The 23,573-nt window shown below is 31.0% G+C and overlaps 1 protein-coding gene across 5 annotated transcripts in view; it reads right to left on the reverse strand.

Annotated features, from left to right (window-relative positions):
* Positions 1-11,116: 11,116 nt before the first annotated feature.
* The window catches only part of LOC145276744 (long-chain fatty acid transport protein 6-like), a 478,413-nt gene continuing 465,956 nt past the window's right edge, over positions 11,117-23,573 (reverse strand). For 3 of the 5 annotated variants that reach the window (XM_080127973.1, XM_080127970.1, XM_080127971.1), the window contains 3 exons: positions 22,476-22,674; positions 16,511-16,608; positions 12,130-12,583 (listed from right to left, as the gene is read on the reverse strand). In XM_080127973.1, coding sequence (XP_079984099.1) covers positions 12,267-12,583; positions 16,511-16,608; positions 22,476-22,674 — 614 coding nt within the window. In that variant the 3' untranslated portion in view covers positions 12,130-12,266. Of the gene's footprint in view, positions 12,584-16,510; positions 16,609-22,475; positions 22,675-23,573 lie in introns of all 5 variants that reach the window. The other 2 variants (XM_080127974.1, XM_080127975.1) reach the window with 1 other exon arrangement.

Below are 23,573 nucleotides of genomic sequence, written 5' to 3' on the forward strand. Positions count from 1 at the left end.
ATGGCTGGTTGACAGGTTACTTGTAGTGCCTTAACAGCAACCACCACAGGTCAGATGAAGGTGAGGCCACAATGAAGGAAAAGACAAAAGAAAAAAAAAACACAAACTAATTCCATGCCTGATGACGTCATAAGTTGAAACTAAGTTGATGTTAAGTAAATAAATGTTTATATAATAAATAAAAAAAGGAATCTCTGCTGTATTAACTTCTTAAATTACAAATATTAATTCAAATTTACACAATGTTTAGATTCAAGATTTTATAAAGATAGTAAAACTCTTCAGTTTTTTATTCTCTACTGATTATTATATTGTACCCAATTAGTGATTTCAAAAGTAAGAAAGAAAAAAATATAACTTGGTGCTATCAACTAGAATCGAAACCGAAACCTATAGCTCTCCAGCCTTAGTCATTACTGTTTGAGCTATGGTCATAGGGGAAAAACAAATCAATTCTCTTCTTTGTCATTATATTCACAACATTTCAGCCAATGTAATAGCCAACCTTCTTTAAGTGCATTGTTTTGAATTTGGGAACTAAGAACGTCCAGGATTACACCATTCAAAATGTCGTAAATATGAATAGAAAGATGAGAATAACGTCCACAATTAAGTACAATATTTGATAACAAATGTGAAAACTGTTTTTATTCATCACACTTATCAGTAGAATAATCCAAATTTTCAATCCTCATCTAAAAAATACTGAAATATACAAAAGTTTCATCTCTCTGCTGCAGATATTGACGGTGTGAGATTCAAAGAAAGCAACTCCTATCATAGGGCATGTGCCAGAAGCAGAGATGCGTCATTGAATTGCTGGCAGAATGCATTGAAACTGGTAGTTCTTACGTAGAAAAATAAATTCTGGAGCACAAAAGGTCACCCGTTTTAATGGTACCACATCTGTTTTTGTAGCTCTTCAAAATTTTTTGGTAAAAAATAAAAATAAGAAGTTTCACTTTTAGACCAACCCTCATACATGATCAAGCTGGACGAAACTTGGTCGATTGGTTACAATTGGCTGGGAGAGTTGGATGAGATTGTCGTAAGAGTTTTTGAGTTAGACAATTTGATTCTTTGATAATGTTTAAATTTAGACAGAAAAAGTTGATTACTTACAAAATTCCAAACTAATGATGCGAATTAAATTATTGCATATGATGTGTTGTATTAAACCCAAACTACATGATTATATATATATATATATATATATATATATATATAGAGAGAGAGAGAGAGAGAGAGAGGATAAAAGATCAATAATTGTGAAATTATAAATCAGCTTCAAAAGTAGAAAGAAAACAAAATCCATTTCTCTTTTGTTTGAAGCTGATTTATAATTTTACACTTATTGATGTTTTATCCTTTGTATTAATATAGCTCTAGGCAGATACATTACTTTTTTTCTATAACGTTGAATGGTTCAGGGGTCGCCTGATGAAGTCTCATTGACTGAAACAGATGGCTGTTTGTAGCAACCAAATATATATATAGTCAAGTCAAATAATATTATTCATTGAACTTTTGAATAGTCAAGTCAAATAATATTATTCATTGAACTTTTGAATAGTCAAGTCGCTGCCTGATGATATCTGTTGTTTGATTGAAACAAGTGGCTATTTGTAGCAGCAGGATGTGACCATGTTTATATAACAATAAACAAGTATTATCAGCTCTTTTTATTGAGCACTAATAACCTCGTTGAATTCATTAGTCCATTACTTTTGAATAAAAAAACCCGAGTATATATATATATATATATATATATATATATATATATATATAAAAACGTTGTTTTTATTTGTATAGACAAATATTACGTAGTCGCTGTCGCCTGAAGAAGGCTTGTGGTCCGGACCGACTATTTTTCTGAAACATTAGCATGTTCAGTGTAGCAACTATGTAATATTTGTCTATATAAATAAAAATATTATATTTTGCTGTTTTTATTGAGCACTTAATAACCTCGTTTTAATTCATGAGTTTTCCCTCCTGAATACCTTTAACTTGATAAATATAAATGTGTGTGCAATACTTTTATCAATATTTCAATTGTTTTGTAACCATTTGGACAAATTGAAACATTATATTATTTAAAGATATTCCCAACATAGCTACTCTTCAGACACCAAAATACATTTGTCATATATATATATATATATATATATATATATATATATATATATATATATATGAATATATTCATAATCCCTATTTTAAGGGAACAAGCAGTTTGGACTCACCTTGTTCATCCTCATTTTATTTTATTTCTTTATTTATGTTTTCAATTTCCTTCAAACTGAGTATTTCTTATTTTTAGATGATAATTCTACAATTTTCTATTTTTATATTCATTTAATCTTTTAATGTTATTTCTATTTTTTTCCTCTTTGATATTGATTTACTTCCTAAACTATACCTTTTAGATTTTAGTCTTTGTATGTCCAGCTATTCATTTGAACATTACTGAATTTTAATATATAAATTTTTTGTAAAAAAATATTAATAACATATATATATATATATATATATATATATTAGGGTTGGGACATATTAATTTATTTTCATTTCGGACTATTAGTCTCATCTTTATTAGTTGTTGTTTTTCATCTTTTATTGGTTTGTTTATTTACAACATTTCGGCCAACTATTCATCTGGCCTTCGTCAGGTGGTAACCGCGACGGATAGGAACTTTGAATCTCCTAACTGCATTCTCAGCCATCACTGCCAACCGTAGTTGTTGTCGTCTCACCACATTTTGGCCAAGTAAACCTCTGGCACGCTTTGGGTGGGATTGAAACCGCTATCTTCAGACAATGTTCAAAGCGTGCCAGAGGTTTACTTGGCCAAAGTGTGGTGAGACGACAACAACTACGGATGGCAGTGATGGCTGAGAATGCAGTTAGGAGATTCGAAGTTCCTATCCGTCGCGGTTACCACCTGACGAAGGCCAGAGGAATAGTTGGCCGAAACGTTGTGAATAAACAAACCAATAAAAGATGAAAAAACAACAACTAATAAAGATGAGAATAATAGTCCGAAATAAAAATAAATTAATATATATAATGCTCATCTCAAAAAAAAAAAAAAATGAATTCCAATTAAGGAATAATATATATATATAGGATTGGGACGATTAATCAGAATCAGAATATAATGAAATTCTAAATGTTCACCATTTTTTCCCCTGTTTTAACATAACAATTGGGATTACTTGTTTTTTTTTGCTTTTTTTTTTCAAAGTAAATAAACGCTTTAAAATAAGTTAAAGTACCAAAAACATCCAGGTAGGCAAAAGAGTACCTTATCTTGCTTTTGATAACATTTGTTTCATATATATATATATATATATATATATATATATATATATATATATATATAAACACATTTTCACTTTATGTTGCCTATATTACAAAATGCCCCATAAGGTATTACTGTAATAAAGGCCAAATTTATAGAGGAGACAACTTGAGTGCAGAAGTGGGTGGCAAGATATTTGTTCACATTATATTTAAATTTCTGCATGTTGCTATAGTCGGAGGATACAGGGAGCAAGGAGGGAATTTTTTCTCAAATGTAAAAATACACTTGTGGGGGATTACTCTATAGATTTTAGTTTTGCAGGTTGTTTAAAAAAATCAATAAATATTTAGTTTACATTACTGCCGACAGTGAAAGATTTTATTTTAAACTAGCGGGGGTACCCGGCGTTGCCCGAGTGTTTGTTTCCGGGACGGGGGGGGGGGAGTTTTAAAAAATGTTATGGTAGGTAAGTAGGAAGGATCAAACCCGGAGTCATGAGTAAAAGTAGGAAAATAAAGTGTGAAAAAAAACCAAAAAAAAAACCATCTGCAACGTTAACAGTTCGGCCACCAAGAAAAGTCCATTCCAGTTGTTTAGGAAAAAAAAAAAAAAGAAAAAAACGACTACGGTAGGTCGGCGCGAACGTGAAAATATAATGTGAATTGTCCAGCACGCTAACCACTAAGCCACAGAGCACTGCAGCTTAGTTTAGTGATTTTAAATAACTTCACATGAAAGAACTACGAAGCCAAACCGGTGTTCTCTTCTCAACTGTTCCTTGTGAACGATCCCCAAACGGTGTTAAGTGGTGGCAGGGGGAGGAGGAATTTATTAGAGAGAAAATATTTTACCACTTCCATTGATCTTAACCGATTTTGGCCGTGACTTCTCAGCAGAAAAAGTATAGAAATCTAAGATTATCGAGGAATTTGAGAAATAATAAGCCTATAACACACCTCAGATATTGTTCTGCCGTTTGTGCATATTATATTTGCATGAAATATCTTGATTTTTAATTCTAATAATGTCAAAATCAGACGGGAAAAAATGAGTTCATTTTATTTATATAGAGAAGACAAAAGTAAAAAAAAAACAAAAAAAAACAAAGATATTTAAAAAAAAAAATTTTTTAAATCGTTTTTGGCATGGGGAAATAGGCAAAATTTTCTGATTCCGATACCAATATCACAAAAAGTTCTGATTTTTCTGACTAATCATCCCAACACTAATGTGTGTGTGTGAGGTATTAATGCTATCACTGAACATTTTTTTGTGATCTTGGTGAAAGGCGCTGATGAGGAGACTAACTGGAATGCACATATATAAAAAATAAGAAAATATAATTCTAAGTTGCCTTTGAAAGTATTGTACACTGGATCATTGTTGACTGAAATTCAAAGAACACTCCCAATAAATTATGTAAAACAATTTGTGCACTTCTATTCACTCTCGATATATATATATATATATAACTACTTCATTTACTCACATAAAATTAATATACGAAAGTATAGATTTATGTGCAAACTTTAAGTATTTACTTGAAAAGTGCTCAATACGTAGGTAGAGCTAGTTAGTAATTTATAAAATGTATATGCCGATTAAGCTACACTGAATATTCAGCGTTTCATCCACTCTAGGATTCCTCAGGCTTATGCGCATAAGCCTGAAGAATCCTAGAGTGGATGAAACGCCGAATAATCAGTGTAGCTTAATCGCCATATACATTTTATAAATTACTATATATATATATATATATATATATATATATATATATATATATATACTAGCAGGCCGCCCGGCATAGCCCAGTCGTAAAATATGCTGAAATATGATATTTTGATTAATGCAGATTTCGTATTTATTATTATAAATATATTAGACCCAATATATAGTAGTGATTTGAAAAGTTTAAAAAGAAAAAAAAAAATGACACGTACGCCACCACCGAGAATCCAAACCAAAACGTTTAGCTTACGATTTACTTTTTCCTTTGACATTAATGCCTGAGCTATGATGACATGTTTGCTGCAAGGTTAAAAATTAAAACATGAATCAATACCTATTACGTTCTGCATTGCATATTTGTAATGCCGTCATTCGACCTTCACTGGGAAAATTTCATTGTTTCAATTTTCACATTGATTTTTCCCCGGCTAAAACCCAAATATAAAGTTTTGCATGGGTTCGAATACCCTATATATTACGTTTCATATCTGTAGACCAAAAACTGGCAGAAGAGTTTGGTTGGCAAAATTTTTTAAGCATATATAACTACTTCATTTACTCACATAAAATTGATATACAAAAGTATAAATTTATGCGTAAACTTTAAGTATTTACTTCAAAAGCGCTCAATACGTAGGTAGAGCTAGTTAGTAATTTATAAAATATATATAGCGATTAAGCTACACTGAATATTCTGCGTTTCATCCACTCTAGGATTCTTCAGGCTTATGCGCATAAGCCTGAAGAATCATAGAGTGGATGAAACACGGAATATTCAGTGTAGCTTAATCGCCATATATATTTTATAAATTACTATATACATATATATATATATATATATATATGCATACATAAATATATATAGAAAGAGAGTTGTGTTTAATCTTTTAACACAATAATGATGCAAGTATAAATCATGTAAACTATCTTAATTAATATAATTACACGTAGTAGTTAATTAAAGATGATCATCCCATAAGAAAACCGAAAAAAACTAATAGGGAATTAATTAAAATTAATGTTTAAAAGAATATGCAAATTAGCTAGATTTTTTGTCAGATGAATGCCATTCCACAACCCATGTATAACCAAGTTGTATTTTCTTTTCAAATAAATAGAAAAAAAGGGTTTTAATATGAATATCAATACACATAAAAACACAAATTTATTGGAGAGTATATATATATATATATATATATATATATATACACACACACACACACACATATATATCGTTTATTCACATGTTGTAAAGAAATATAATATTTTAGTATTTACTTTAACAGTGCTCAATACATGAGTAGAGCTACGTAATAAGTTATGAATATATATTTCATCCCCATAGGTAATCCTCAGGCTAAAATGATATTTTAGACTCACAATTCCCTATAGAGATGAAACACGGAAGCTTCTGCATGGCTTAATCGCCATAAAAATATTTTCATAACTTACCAATGTATATATTTCTGCAAACCGATTTGATTTGTTTGATGAAGTCAGGGAAGCGTGTCAAGAATTCTTTGATTCAAAGCCTGCTGAATGGTACTTTGACCAGATTCGAAAGCTTGCAGATGAATGGCAGAAAGTCTTGAAAAATGATGGTCTTTATTTTGAGGATAAATTTTTGTTCTGTTATTTCTTAGCGAGTAAAATTTCAGGTTTTGCAAGTGTTTACAAACTTTTGGGACAACTTAATAGAGTTAAACAAGAATATACCTCCATCAAAGTAGGCACTTTCATTTAAATCCCTAGAAAAATCACAAGTAACCATAGTTTGACTGAATTTCTAATGGCCAGAAAAATAAAATCCATTTTATATTCTGGCATGTGTTGAGTCGTTTAGAAATTGACTTACAAATCAACCTATCTCTGGCCAGGTCTTTATTCATCCTCTTTTCTCACAAGTTCATCTTTACCACTTGCTTCCATGTTTTCCTCAGACTTCCATCTCAATTGTTCTACACCTATTAACCCAAACATGTCTATTTTTTTCAATGTGACCAAACCAACAAAGTCTCCTGTTCTGCATATATCTCTCTATACAATCCAGATTTAATCTTCTTTTGAGACCTGTCTCTAAGAGTCACGTTACACATCCATCAAATCATTCTCATGTCATTTCTCGCCATGCAACGCATGTCCTGAACCTTCAATGGCTAGGTTTCATTTCCATATAGAATCATATTGCAAATACAAACTTGATATAATCTTCCCTTGGTTGGTAAATTATTTGTATTTTATTCTAATCGAAAAAAAAAATTTAAGATCAAGTCAATAGGTTCAAGGCGGGGGGGGGGGGGTACATTTGAATGATGTCAGAAATGCTACAATATTAAACTCATTACTTTCAGCTGCCAACATAGATTTGGTGATGAATTTATATTTCAATCTTTCAAAACAGATTTCAACACTTCTGGAAAAGGGTGAGGCTAAAAAACTGGAAAGAGGTGTGGCTAAAATCTGAAAAAGGGGGTGTGGCTAAAAACTGAAAAAGGGGTGTGGCTAAAAACTGAAAAAGGGGTGTGGCTAAAATAGTTTTGTACTGACTCTTCTTTATCGAAACATGAAACATTTTTCTAATGTGAATTATTTCTAGGAAAAAATGTTCCATATGAAACAAAATGAGAATTGACAAACAAACAAAAAAAAAACAACTGTCACTCTTCGCTATCAGAGCCATGAAGTTCTCAAGGCAGCTTATGTGCATGTCAGCATGATGCAGAGAGCTAAAAAATTAAAGCCCACAAGATATGTTACCATTTATTTATTATTATTATTTTTTTTTAGTTATCTCATGTCTTGCTTGAAAAGAAAAAATATATTTAAAAAAAAAAAAGGCAGGAAAAGATTAAATATATTTTAGGAAAAAATAACCAACCCAATTATTTTTGTTTTTTGTCCAACAAAATTACCAAACCACAAGTTGTTTTTTTTTTTTGTTTGTTTGTTTGCTTTTAAGTTTTTAGATGTTAATTCGAAGAATGTTAAAAAGTTGCATTTTGTTATCAACCTCCTAAAAATTGAAATAATTTTATTTTGTACTACCAGGCCGCCTGCCATTGCCCAGTCATAAAATATGCTTAAATATGATATCTTAATTTATGCAGATTTCATATGTATTATTGTAGATCCAATTTTGTATTGTACTTAATTTATGGTAGTGATTTCAAAATTTTAAAGAAAAAGAAAAAAATATAACTTGGGTGCCATTAGCAAGATTTGAAACCAAAACATCTAGCACTCCAGCATTATTCATTACCATCTGAGCTAATTCCATACTCACTTAAAAACTAAAAAAAAATAACATTGTTAAGTTATAACAAGTTTCAAGTCTGTAGACCGAAAATTGACAGTAGTTTGGAAGAGACCCTTCCACACACAGACAAACAGAAAAGGTCACTTATATATATATATAAGCAAAAACAACAGTACTTACTTGACATGTCTAAAAAAGTTATAAAAAATGTCTATCACTATGGTCTAAAACAAAACGTCAGCTATTAAAGTAGTGAAAAGGGAGATAAGTATGTCCCCATATTTGCAATCTTTAAGATGTTTATCTTTAGGGAAATGCAATCCCTCTTCCCTCAATTTTCTGTAAAAAATTACTTTTTACTGTAAATTATTTTCTACTGGATGAAGTTTTGTAACTTTTGGATATATTACTATTTTCGATATGACACCTAAGTAGGAACTGTTACTTTTTCTTAAAACCACATAGTGAACAGATTAATTTTTCTTAAAAAGCACCATTTTTTTTTTTTTTTGCTGAACTAACTTTCTTAAAATTTAATTTTTAAAAGATGAAATGGATTTTAGCTAGTCCAAAAAGTGAGCAGCAATCAAAAGAATACGTTTTGTCCTTAAAGTTTGGGTTTTTTTTTCTTTTTTTTTACTTCCGGTTTTATAAATTATGAAAATTTTTGTTTTACTTCCGGTTTTGTCAATTATGAAAATTTTTGTTTTACTTCCGGTTTTATTAATTATGAAAATTTTGTTTTTACTTCCGGTTTTATCAATTATGAAAATTTTTGTTTTATTTTTGGTTTTATCAATTATGAATTTTTTTTACTACGGTTTTATCAGTTATTTTTTTTAAATTTGCAACAAAATAATCCAATATTCACATAATATCTTTTTCAAAATTTTGTAAAAATATAAATTAACATTTTTTTTGTTTTTCATAATGTTATTTGTAGAAAATTTCATGTGGATTCCTGTCAGACAGAATTTCTTTTCGTAAATAAAACTTTGATGCTTATTAAAAATTCTACTTATTCAAAAAAAAAAAAAATAAAAATACAGAAAAATCTTTGATTTATGGAACAGAGATGTAATATTTCAAAAGGTTGCGTAAATTGATCAAGGTTTTTTTTTTTTTAAGCTAAAAAAATTTATGATTTTTAGCAATTTTAATATTTAATGTATTTACTATAAGGCTGCATTTAATCTCAATAGTTTGAATTGAGTTGTCTCCCTCTTATTTATGGTGGATCAAAAATATGGCTAATCAAAAATCATTACGTCTCGTTTTGTCATAAAATTTGATTTTCTTAGTTAAAAAACTACTTGATGAATTCATGCGATTTTTGGAATATGACATCTTCATTCCGTGATACATATCTACTTACATATTTTTCAGTATTTTTTCTTTTTCTTTAATAAGTGTAATTCTAAATTAGTACAGAAACAATTTTGGATTAAAAATTCTCCTAAAAACAAAAAATCAAACTATATTTAAAAAAAAACAAAAAAAGTTTTGTAAATAAATATTTTTTTTGTAATTAAAATTCTGCAACAGCAATGTAACAAATGTACGCCATTTTTTTCATAGTTCAACCAGAATTTAAAAAAAACAAAAAAGGTAGCATTAAAACATAATGGTTACCCGTTCTAAGCTCCCTCGAATACATTCGAGGTAATTGTACTGCACATTTAACAGCTGAGAAATAAAAAAAATACAAAAATTAACTTCTACCAAATACATTAAAATTTAACTTTCTATTGACCTATATACTTTAAATGTTCTGAAATTAGATTTTGTCGAAGATTTCTCTTTTTTCACGCAAAAACAAAATAGCTGATTTGCCCCCCCCCTTGTTGTTATTGGTGGTGGTGAATCATTTCTTAGAAATACAGTAAACAAAATATCTTATCCTGCCACTAACACTAAGTGCAACTTCGGGTTAGTTCGGCAGTTGATGATATCGACTAAGAATAATGAGTTTACAAAAGGTCCCAAAACTTTTGATATTGATAAGGACGTTAGATTAAAAATGCTGAATCCAAAACCCCTCCCCTGGACTCAAGGTTAGTGGCAGAGCAAGTCATTTTTTTCTTCTCTACTATCTTTTCTAATTAAAATTTTTAAATTAGTGACCAACTCCAAAAAAATTGATGCAATTTGGCTTTCTTCTTTGTGTTTTGATAAGTACATTATTAACAATAACAAAAGCAGTTCACACACTTTAAAATTACATAAGTCGGTAAAAAAATAAAAATTATAATGAGCTTGGTGAAAACTATTAGTTGTGATTTGTTTTTATTTTCAGTTTCTCGGCTACTGCAAGATTACCTCCATTGGATCCCAAAACTAATAACTATAAATGTATTTATGAATGAATTCTTGTAAGACACAAGATTCGAACAAGTACGAATGAGTAAATTGAAATGTTTGTAATATGTGCCGATTTATGGTGCGTTGAAGTGATGGGAGGGGTCAGCGTTTAGATTACCCGTTGTAATTTGGGAGTGTCATCGTCATTATAGTTAGTGCGTTGCTTCACTCTGTGTTTGATTGAAAAGTCGCAAAGTTAAAAGTGTATAATTGTCTAATTCACAAACTGATGCTTCACAAGTTCCAAGTGAGCCGTAATAATCCGATGGGATGAATGGTGAGAAAAGGAAGTTGGTGACTAACAAAAGGTAACCAAATGGTTGCAAGTAATTCCATGATCAGCTAAAAGGCGCAAAAACTTGGTCTCTGAAAGCATGCTTCACGTTATAGAAGCAACCCTTTAGCAGCTCCAGAGTACAATTAAATTTTCTTCCAACCTGTACATTTTAAATGTGCTGAAACTGTTTTTATTTATTTTTATTTTTTTCAAATTTAGATTTAATTCAAGATTTGGATACTCACGAATATTATGGATCGTGCTATTTTTTTTAGATAGGATTTTCAACTTACTTTCAATTTTTACAGTATCTTTTGTTTTAAATTGTTAGGTGAAAGTACAGAACATAAAAAAAAGCCACCTATTAAGAATGCGTTTTTAAATAAAAACGTTATTTCAGCTAGGTGTGTATACTGCATAAATACCAAGATTTCTTTTCATACAAGAATCAAAGTGGCTGATTAAACCACATTGTTGGTGATCAACCCCTTAAAAAGAGAAAATAGTTAAAAAGAAAAGAAAAAAATTTTTTTAAGTGACTTATCGTACCACTAACTCTAAGTTCAACTGACAACACTACTTGGACTTAGGGTTGGTGGTAAGAGAAATCATTTTTTTAAACTATCTTTTAAACATGAAATTAGTGACCACCGCTAAAAAAATTTACGCTATATGTGACTTTGTGTTTGGCTAAGTAAATTTAATGATAACAAATTTAGCAATAATAAATACCATCAGTTTGCCACACTTTGAAATTTTTGTAGTCAGTGCTGCTGAAATTTTGTTTGATACAAAAAATATTATCTTAACATGATTATGAAGGTGATTTTTTGTTTTTAAATATTAAATTGAAAAATGTTTAATAAAAATCCAAACTATTATAAATGAGGCATAAACCTGAGGCAATTCGTGTTTTTGATTAGAATTAAATTTTCTCAATGAAAAAAAAATGGGATTTTTTTTTCATTGATTTCATTAGATTTTCTTGGTTAAAAAAATTAAAGACAATTCAGAATTTAAGGGAGATAACTATTTTACTAAAGTAGTTGAAAAAAAATGCTTTTTTTCTTACACTTCTTAGTAAAATAGACATACCTTCCTTAGAACAATAAGATTCCGAATTGCCAAATTAAAAAAAAATAATAAAATAAAAAAAACTCTTTTATAAACAGGCAAATTCGAAGAGGAGAGGGGTAATACTATAACCCCATTCTCCATTTTTTTTTTTTTTTGATATATTAAATTTTAACCTCATTTTTCATGATTTCCCGTATTCAAATTAAAAAGGTCAGCAAAAAAAAAAAAAAAAAAATGCTTTAAATAAAATTCAACAATTGCTATAGTCTCATTTTACCAGACCGAATTTGGCAATAAGTTTCTTTTAAAAGTGGAACGTAGCGTTTGCGTGACGAGTGCATAATGTAGAGAGAATCGGTAACGATGTTCGGATCGAAGCCTTCTTCTTTCAAGATGGACTTTTGATATTTAAAAGTTCCAGTGATCGGTATTTCCTTTTGTACGCGCAGAAACAGTGGAATGGAATACGAAGCCAGTTTTCGCTGGCAAAGTTTATAGAGATCTGCGAGTTGCGTGTCGAGTAAGGCGTCGCCATTTTTTAATTTTAGAGATGACATTCCAGCTCTGCCTTCACAACCTGAAAAAGAAAAAAGTGAACAAATAAACTGAAATATAAAGCAAATAAAACACACACACACACAGACATATATATATATATATATATATATATATATATATATAAAACGCCGAATATTCAGTGTAGCTTAATCGCCATATATATTTTATATATATATATATATATATATATATATATATATATATAGCTTACTCGCTGAAACAAGGGGAAGTCATTCTGTATTTCTATATGCAGAATTACTTCCCTTTGATTAAAACAATCATTTTGAAAAGAAATATGCATCTTTGTTGTGGACCTTTATTAGGTCCGGAAGAAAGACACAATTCGGTATTTAATGAAACCGAAGGCAATTCTGAAACTCTATTTTACTAACAATTGTAAAAAAAAAAGATTTTTTTTTAACTACTTCATTTAATATGACAAAGTTTTATAACATTAATAACAACAAAAAAAATGTAAAATGCAACGATGTTTTAATTTTTCTTAAACAAAACATTCGCGTAATTGTAAAAAAAAAAAAAATTTTTTTAATTCAATTACTTTAATAAAATAGATTTAACTCCCTTAGAACAATGAATTAAGATTCCGAATAGCTGAATCGAAATATACAGGGTGTCTAAAAAAAAAAAAAAAATGTACGCACACTTTAACTATGTTTGCAAATAAAGGTTTTATTGTCATTCGGAGTGTGAATACATATTTTTAGACATCGTGTATTAAAAAGAAAGACAAATAAAAAAGTGATTATACGTCCGTCCAACAGCCAAGTGTGCATTCATTCAAGTGGTGTCTTACCTGGTTCAGGCATTGACATTAATGACTCTCCATCTATCTGTCTCCCTCAAGGCATTCATGAATTCATTGTTGCTCATAATTCACAACCCCACTCACGCTGTTTTCTTAAAAAGGTTTGATGCACTGCCACAGCTTTCTTTGCAATTGTACAGACAGTAGGTTACAGTTTCTTTCTGTCTGAGCAGTGCCCATACTGGGCGATTGTCCTGACCATTGTACCCAAAGGGATCTTTTGCCTAGCACAACAAGATACGAAATCATAAACAGAATTATTCTTGATTGCTTCCATATTGCATCAGTCACCTGCTTTCCATGACCCTACATTACCCGGGGGAGGGGGAGGTAATGTGGTGGTGTTTGGGGGGGGGGGTGAAGTAGGTACTCGACCTTCCCCAACAATCTCCCACCAACTAGCAGAAGGAAAAAGGCGCCTAATTTTTCCTTTGATAGTAGTGCTGTCCTGCCACCCTATATAGCGCCTAATATACCCAAATAGTCACCCATCTGGTATTAGACAGGCTCATTGTTGCTTAACTTTGATCTAGTAGGAACCGATGTGTCAACATGATTAGGCCGTATATAAGTGTGCATTACTTGTGCATAACACTGAGGAGCGTAATCTCCTGGTCTTTATAGTAAAAGTAAAAAAGTGTGTTGTTATCTGTAAGGTGGGCCCTACAATGAGCTTAAACAGAGATTGTATCCAAATAAAATCATTAAAAAAAAACGGCATCTTGTAGAGATAATAATTTTTTTAAACGTGATAAATACATTACAGAATTATCACCCGGGATAAAGAACTTTTGTCCTTTTGTTGGTCTTACCTAGAAGCATAATCCAAAGTGCTTAATATCTTGCATAGAGCAGGTAACAACCCAAAAGTGAAATTATATTAAAAAAAAAAATGAAATATATGCTTTGAAGACACTAATGTTGCACACGGCATTTATCATCTATTTCGTTTTTGTAATGCCTCCTATTTTTTATTCTGCTCAAATGGATCAAAGGGGATTGCAAATTGCATTATGACAGCTGATCTTATGATTTACAACCTGAATGTTTCAACTCTCTGTTGCAGATATTGACGGTGTGATACTCTAAGAAAGCAACCCCTGCCATAGACATGCATCAGAAACAGAGATAGATCAATGAATTCTTCTATACAGCGCCTGTAGAACGTTTACAAAGCCGATGCAGTTGATGTCAGCACAGTTAGATGCGTTTGTCAATTTCAAAGTGGCGACAGTTTGTGAATGACAAAACGAGGCATTATTCATTGCTAGCAAAAGTGCATTGAGAATGCTAGTGACTACATAGAAAAAAATAAATTTTGGAGCACAAAAGGTCGCTTGTTTTAATGGTACAACTCCTGCCTCGATAGCTCGTCTGTGTTTTTTAGTTAAAAAATAGACCTTACTTGAAAAGTTTACTAGACAAAAGCAATTGTAAACTTAAATCTAATATCATTATTTATGATATAAATTTCAACCAAATAAAAATGTTCAATACAACAACCATCTGGAATTACCAATTTCGGTTTGTTTTTCATTTTTATTCATTTCTATAAACATTTTACAAATAATGGTTGCAAGAAATTCCATGATCAACTAGAAGGCGCAAAAACATGGGCTCTGAAAGCATGGTTCAAGTTATAGAAGCAACCCTATAGCAGCTCCAAAGTCCAATTAAACTTTCTTCCACCCTGTACACTTCAAATGTGCTGAAACTGTTCTTATTTTATGAAACAATATAATGGTTTAAAATATCTTGAATAGTAATTTCCAAACATGTAGGTGTACCTTATGTGACATTATAAAAAGTTTTTAGTAAATTAATATAGTATTGAAATAATTCAAAAACATTTTCTCACATATATATGCAATAGTTTTGTCGATGATAGTATCATTATAACTATTAATAAAATCAAGGAAAGCAATTTAATAAAAAAAAAGGATAGCCTTTTAAAAACTTTCTTAGAATTAAATTTGCAAGGGAGGTAATATGTCTCACTCTTATCAACTGGCTCTCTCCCTTCCCCAAGAAAACCTATTTAAAATTACACTTGTTTAAATAAACAAAAATACAAAAAAATCTTTATGATGTACATACTCATCACAGAACAAAGATGTCATATTCCAAAAATCATAAATCGATCAGGTAGTTTTGTTGTTTTTTTTTAAACTAAGAAAATAAAAATTTTTTTAGCAGTTTTAATACTAAATGTATCCATTATAATTTTGACTTGTCTTCCTCTTATTTAAGTTGGATCAAAACACATGGCTGACCAAAAATCGTATGTCACACTTAATTATAAGATTTGATGATTTTAGTTAAAATAATAAAAAAAACATACTCGTTTAATTTAATCAAGAAATTGAAAATATATATAAAAAAAAATATATATATTGTATGTACTCGTTACAGAATAAATTTTTCATACAAAAAAAAAAATCACTTAATTTGATCAAGTAGTTTTTTCTTTTACAAAGGAAAATCAAATTTTAATGAGATTAATTGTATTGTTGCCATCTTGCTTATTTCCGGAGACGAGGGGGGGGGGAGTACCTTTAAACGAAAAATTATTAACAAAGGACAAAATAAAAAAGGGATTAAAAAGACGTAGAAACTCTGTAGAATAAGTGAAAAAAAAAACTAAAATATTTATCTAGATATTTTTTCTACCCATGTTTCAAAATAATCTTGTCAAATTTTGAGAAACTTCAACCAGTGATTGGAGTTATCTCCCCTGGCCTCTCCCTCCTCGTCCACAAAATAAGCAAGATGGATGCGAGACGATCGATCTCATTAACATTTGATTTTCCTTTGTAAAAAAAAAAAAAAAAAAAACTACTTGATCAAGTTAAGTGATATTTTTTTTTGTATGAAAATTTTATTCCATAACGAGTACGTACAATATAATTTTTTGGTCAATATTTTAATTTTTTAATGTCTTGATTAAACTAAACAAATATCAAAAAAACTACTTGATCAATTTAAATGATTTTTGGAATATGATATCTTCATTCTGTGACAAATATGCACATCACAAAATTTTTTTTTTTTTTTTTTTTTTTTTTTAATAAGTGTAATTCTAAATAAGCACCCGTTAATCTTTTTGAGATAAAAACTTACCTGGAACCAAGACTCCATAAACATTGACTTCTTCAACAAAGTCAAGTTCTCTCAGGACATTGGCTACATCTTCCGTGGCCACATTTTCACCTTTCCATCTGAAGTAAAGAATAGATATCCTTAAGTTTCCTGAATTTGTCATCGTAAATCAACAATTAAACAAAATTGGTTTAAAATTCTGAATTTTTTTTTTTTTTAGATAAGGGCTGATTGTTTATATTACTTGCAATAATCAGACTATTTTTTTTAACTTGAATGCTATTTGTGAAACGTTTCGGTCGGATTAGACTTCAACCGTCCTCAGGCATATTGGTTGTTGTTTGAAAAAGAAAAGAAAAAAATTACAGTCTTTGTAGATATTTTTGTATTCTTGGAGTTAGTGCCTGTTTTATGGCTATGGTTTCGTATGTGTGAAAAATTGGTTGACAAAAGGGAGGCAACTCTAATAAAAAAAATTACCAGGAGATTATCTCCCTTTCATCGCCAAAATTTTAAGGGTATTTTTTTTTAGCTTTTGTTTTCAAAACCTGTTTCATATTTTAAAACCTGAATACTTAAGACTTTTCTACCCGGTCATGGTTAATAGAATGAGAGCCTGCAACTTCAGTGGATTTGAAATTTCAAGCAAATTCCAGCATTCAACAGAAAGATTCCAGAATTCAACAAGATGTACTTGAAGAAGGTTGTAGATTACATTGGCCAAAACGTTGTGTGACTGAGCATGCGTAGTCATGAAACAGTTGAAAAAAAAAAAAGTCTGGTGGCCTCCCAAATAGCAATTTTTAAATTTTGACCTTTTTAGCTATTTTTTCTGGATGAAAACGATTAAAAGTTTTCCACATATTAGAATATTCTATATACAAAAATTCAAGTTTGTAGATCAAAAATTCGTTGAGTATATAGGTTGAGAAGTGTCTTTTTTTACACACATGCACACGCACACACTCTCACTTTTATAGATATACTAGTGAGGGGTACCGGACGTTGCCCGGGTGTTTGGAGGTGTGGGGGGGGGGGGTAAAAAAAAAAAGAAAGTATGAGGATCGAACCCGAACCGTTGAGGCAAAGTTGTAAATTAAAGTGTGAAAAAAAAAAAACGTGTGACGTTAACCATTGCCCCACCGCGAGATGCTAATGAAAGCACGTTTGAATTTATTTAATTACTTGGGATTCGGCAGGTGCCCGTTTTAATGAGTTAATGAGGTCAAGTTTGACTGCGGGATTTTTATTTTCCCAAGATGTTATAGGAAAAAGACTAACCCACATACGGCGAGCGACAAATGTTGAATATTTATCTTGCCGAAATCGAGCAAATTAAATAGACAGGCGAGCTTCATTGTTAACTCTGAGATATTACGATTTATATGTGATATAAAAAATTTTTTAAAGTTGTGAACCGACCGACCGCTTCTCTGAAAGAAGCCTTTTGTAGACATACAGAAAAAGCGAACATACATACATTTTCGCTTTTATATATATAGATAAATTAGTAGATTGAGTCTGACAATAGCCATGAATAAATTGCATACAATTTTGGGGATTAGATTGTTATGTTTCTGTTGATTCGACTTAAGTTTTGTTTTTCAAAACCTTTTCATATTTAGATACTAAATTATTAAGCTTTATAAAAATAAGTACCTTAATTCTGACAAATTATGATAAATGAGCTTTCAAAACTATGTCTCCTGATCTTTTTGCTGACATTATTGGCACCTTAATTCTGACAACTACTTATAATTCTACAGGGATTTGATTGACTCGTGTTTTAAAATCATTTTAGAAATACTATTTTTTTGGGTTTTCCTGCTTACATTTGAAGTGGGATTTTTATAGCCAAACCTGCACGATCGACCACGACTATGCGATTCCTACAGTTACATACCTTGAAAACGGAGCAATTAAACCTAACATGGAACAAGAAGGAGAAAGAAGCAACCTTAGGAGAAGTTAGTGTTTCCAATGATGGCTGGTTTAACAAAGCTGAAAAGGAAAAGATAACGAAATTCCAAGGTTTTATGCATGACATAAAAAGAAACTGGAATTTTAGGAAGATCTCCATCATTCCAGTAATTATAGAAGCAACTGGACTCGTGAAAAAGAATTTCAAAAACTGCCTGGCAAATATATCCGGTGAACCAAGAGCAAAAGAGATTCAAACAATTGCGCTTAAAAAGATAGTCAGAATCTTAAAAAGATCTCTTGGTTGGAATATATAAGATAGCAGATGAATGTTTGACCTTCAGTAGGATGCCCTATCCCCAGCTTGAACAAACTGGTAAGAAAATTAAAAAAAAAAAAAAAAAATAGAGTGAATGTATGATACTATTCAACCTCACACAGAGTGTTAGGAAGTGATTTATAAAAATATAGAGAAAAGTTGGAAGTAAAAAAAAAAAAAAAAAAAAAAAAAAAAATTGTTAGAAATGATTCTCCAAGGTTCATCAAATGGTTGAATAAGACTAAAGATCTTGAAGTTAATATATTTAGAGTTAGATTTTTAAAAGCAAAAAAAAAAAGGATTGAATGTATGTGTGATAATATTAACCCCCCCCACCCCACTCTGGAAGTGATTCATAAAAAAAGCCATGACAATGGTTAGAAATGATTGAAAATGGTAATAAAGTAGATATTGAGCTAAGAGTGGCTGAGTAGGACAAAAGATGCCGAAGTCAATATATTTAGAGTAAGTTTTCAAGTTGATAATAGTTTGCCGGCTGAGATCAGGAAGAGTTTTTAACAAATGAGGAAATGAACTGATCAATTGACAAAGATGCCTCAACAGACAGCCATCAACATTTGGGGATCCTTTGTCACACACACTCAGTGCACATGTGAGTTATACCAACAAGTATGAAGGCAATCATTGGGCTATACAGGATTGGAAGTCATAAGTGGTAGTAGGCAGGCAGGCTCAAACCCGTACCGCAAAGGAGGAAAAGAACGTGAAAAAAAAAGCGTGACGTCCATCGCCAAACCGGAAGTGGCGAAGGTTTATATTAAGGCTAGTCATCGAAAGGAGAGGATGCCTTTTGAAAATATCGGCGAAAAAAGCGACCCCTCCTTATAGCAAAAGTGCCCAGTTGAGGGTGAAGGAATTGATGTTTTCAGCCAATTTTTCGATATTTGTCATCCAAAGGGTTGAGGTTTAAAATGATACTGATCTTGTGAAAATCCATTGCCTGTTGAAAGTTTTAGGCAGACATACATTCCCTTCCGGAATTCTGCTTTCCCAACCGTACTGATATGCAGAAGTTCAAGTGTAATGTGAACAAACATCTTTCTACTCATCTCCCTTCATAATGCCCTTGCAAATTAAGTCCCTGATAGTAGCCCCCTGCTTCAAAGTGGCACTGTGCTTTGTTTGGGGTGAAAATTGAATAAAAAAAAACATTTTAACAGACAGGTGAGATTTATATTATAGAAAGATTCCAATCCCCATGTCTAAGTGTTGGTGGTAAGGAGTGATTACAAAATTCAATACGAGATATAAATTTAAATGAAATAATTTAAAAATCACAGAAATAAAGATGAGTTTACCCTGTTGTTTGAAGAACCAGCAGTTGTAAATGTTTTTACATATCAACTCTTGATTGGACAAAAGCTCAAAGCGGCAGCTTCTTTTAACCAATCACATCATGATATGTATATATTCTAGAATTTAACCAATCACATCATGGTATGTATATATTCTAGAATTTAACCAATCACATCATGATATGTATATATTCTAGAATTTTATGTGTACTAGAAAACACAAACACGCAGCTTTCTGTCTCTCAATTTTCTTCCAGAGACAAGACACTTGCATACAGCACATTCTGGCTAGGCCTTTCGCAAATAACATACACGTGACAAGATACTTTCACGAACTACTAAACATGGTTAATTACTGGTCCTAATGATTGATTACAATATTTAATATGAGGTGTTACTAAAATTTTGAACATTTTCTTGAAAAATAATATTTCCAGTCATGGATTAATCAGTCTTTTTACCTTGGAGTTTACAATGATAAATGTCGTATAGGACAAAAGACTAGCAAAATAGATAAAGGAGAATTTTAATTTAATACTAAAATATCTGTCACATATGCATCACATATAAAAGAGATTAAGTGTTAGACCCAAACAAGGAGTTGCAGCAGTATGCCAGAGACATTAAAATAAATAAATAACATTTCAGTTACATACACATTTGTCATATCTTCTATAATATAAAGCTGTGTGTGTGTGTGTGTGTGTGTGTGTGTGTGTGTGTGTGCGTGTGTGTGTGTGTGTGCGTGTGTGTGTGTGTGTGTCTGGTCACGAATAGGCTCCTATATGGCTGACTATTTTAAAAAACTGATTACATATAATGATAGAAGATGTATCGAGACACAGGAATGGGTATGTTTGATCTGGCAGAATGGTGGTTCATAAAAATTGTGGTGTCTGCGTTCGCGCCTGGTCCATAAAGTATGGAAATAAAAAATTAAAAAATTTAAAAAAAAACGTTTACAAGTGTTTTTGATATAGATGTACATAATAATACTTTGATAAGTATGTTTTAACTTAAATAGGGATGGTATAATAAAATTGTGGGGTCTGCGTTCGCGCCTGGCCTCCATAGAATGGAAATAGGCACAAACTTTAATAAAGACTTTTCATATCTATCTGCGTAAGTATACTTTGATAATTATGTCTCAGTTTGAAGAAATATGGTATAATAAAATTATGGGGTGTTCGTTCACGCCTGACGTCCATAGAATCGAAATATGTCACAAAGTTTAACAAGGTTTTTTAATATAGATCCACAGAATATTGTGATAAGTGTTTCAGTGTGAACAGGTATGGTATAATAAATTATGGGGTTTATCTATTTTATTTTTACTTTCATCATATTTTGCTTTGGTTTTGATACCCCCAAATTCAACACAAATTTACAACCCTTCGTTTTCATAACCTATCATACTTTCATAAATCAGAGTCCATTTTCTGTGGGCTGTTTTTGAACCCAGTCAACAACAGGCACTTTTGCTAGTATATATATATATATATATATATATATATATATATATATATACCAACACAAATTTTGTGGAGATAAAAAGTAAAACTTTGCGTTTTTGTGCAGACGTAAAATGGAGTATACCATATGACAGAGAGTATCTACTTTCTGTCCAATCAGAGCTCGAAAAAAAACACATTTCTCAAATCTTTTCTGACAGCCTCGCTGGAGCCCCCCAAGGGATATAAAAGACACCATGTGAAAATCAAATCAACTGCCTCTTTTTCTAGTTTTTTGTCATTCCAGCAACATGCCACATACACATTCCATCTAAAAGGGAAAATATGTTTTTGCCAATTAAAGTTACTTTTTCAAACCGACCATGATAACTACCTGACAATCGACTCGGACATATTTACATGGAAAGAATTTACTCTTAATTGGATCGGATTTATTCTAAGAAGAAATTTAATTCCAGAATCAAAAACAAACTTTACCATTTCTTCTCTCGTATAATGACAGAGCACACATACATAAAAAAAAAAAAAAAAATGATGGTTCTTTTAATAAATTTTTATATTAATTGTTGAAACTGATATTTATCTTGTTTATTACTTACACCTTTTATTTATTTTTTTTTTTTAAGGGGTTGAGAGATATTTATCTACGCTCACGCCACAACTGTGATACCAGGCCTTGGTGGATATCGACCAATCCCTTACAGAGTGAACACTTAATTTCTAAGACTTTAAACTGAAGTAAAATAAAATGAAATAAATGAATAATTGAATAAATAAAGTATCTTTACTTGTCAGCTACACTTCAATTTGAAATAGCATCTTTTATCGATTCATAACATTGTTCTTGACAGAATGAATGGATGCATCTTAAAAATGGATCCGTCCACATTTTTTCCTGCGAAGCAAAAAAAAGAAAAAGATTCCATGTATATATAATTTGATAATGACTTTCAACTTACCGGAATGTGTCGCCTAATCTGTCTTTGAAATATACAAAGTAATCTTTGTCCTGATAAAGAAGATCCCCAAAATTAAAATATTTGTCCCCTGGTCTTAAAACATCTCGTAAAATTTTCAAACTTTCCAACTTATTTTCGCCTTTGTACAATTTTTGGTCCAAAATGGGAAGAATTTCTCCAAGCAGCAAACCAACTTCACCTGAAAAATAAAAAATAATAAATTTACAATCTATAAAATTAAGAAAATCAAACAGCATGGTTGTGTGAATGATCATATTCTTGATAACGGACAGACATAATGCCCCGATTAGCGGAGAACTATGGCTAGATGGTATCACAACAAAATACTCATCCCTTTGAGGGGGTTGTTGTTAAGAAGGGCATCAAATAAGGCATTCAAACAAACCATGGTTGTTCAGCAGCCACCAAAAAGCAGACCCATGCAAGCCATGGATACCTGTTTAAATTCATAATTGCATATTAAAAATGAGACAATCTGATAATTCTATCATAATATCCAAACACAGATTTTATGGCAAACCTTGATCATAAATAATGTCTACTAAAAAAAGACAATTTCCATTAAATAAGATTAGATCTGCAAGACTTCTAGGTTTTTAGTTTTAATTCAGTTTATTTGGCAAAAAATAAAACAATTGTGCTTTGGAAAAGGTGGTTAAATTTTGCACACAGAAGAAACAATAACCCAAAATCTGTTGACATTCACCTTAAATTGTTGCATTGTGGGTGCATTTATTATCTCCCTTGGAAATCTATCCACGGTCCGGGCATTCTGATTGAGAAAGTAATCTGCTGTTGGTTTAATCAAAATCCATGGTGAAATAGTTTCTTGTAGTGTCCACATAGACCTATTTCTTGTGCAGTTAATTCATCTTTTATAAAAATGCTCCATTTTGGGCATCATTTTTCCCAAAGGATATCATTTTGGGATTACTATAAACTGTTTGATTACAGTTTCCATTATTGCATCTGTCAGGTTTGAAATAATTTTAAAATTGTCTTTTCGTTATAAGGGATGTTCCAAAAGTAATACCACCTATTTTTTTTTTTATTCTGTTCGAACGGATGAGATGGGAT

This window comes from Euprymna scolopes, chromosome 5 (genome assembly GCF_053919585.1).
Source record: "Euprymna scolopes isolate OS-2025 chromosome 5, ASM5391958v1, whole genome shotgun sequence".
NCBI lineage: Eukaryota > Metazoa > Mollusca > Cephalopoda > Sepiida > Sepiolidae > Euprymna > Euprymna scolopes.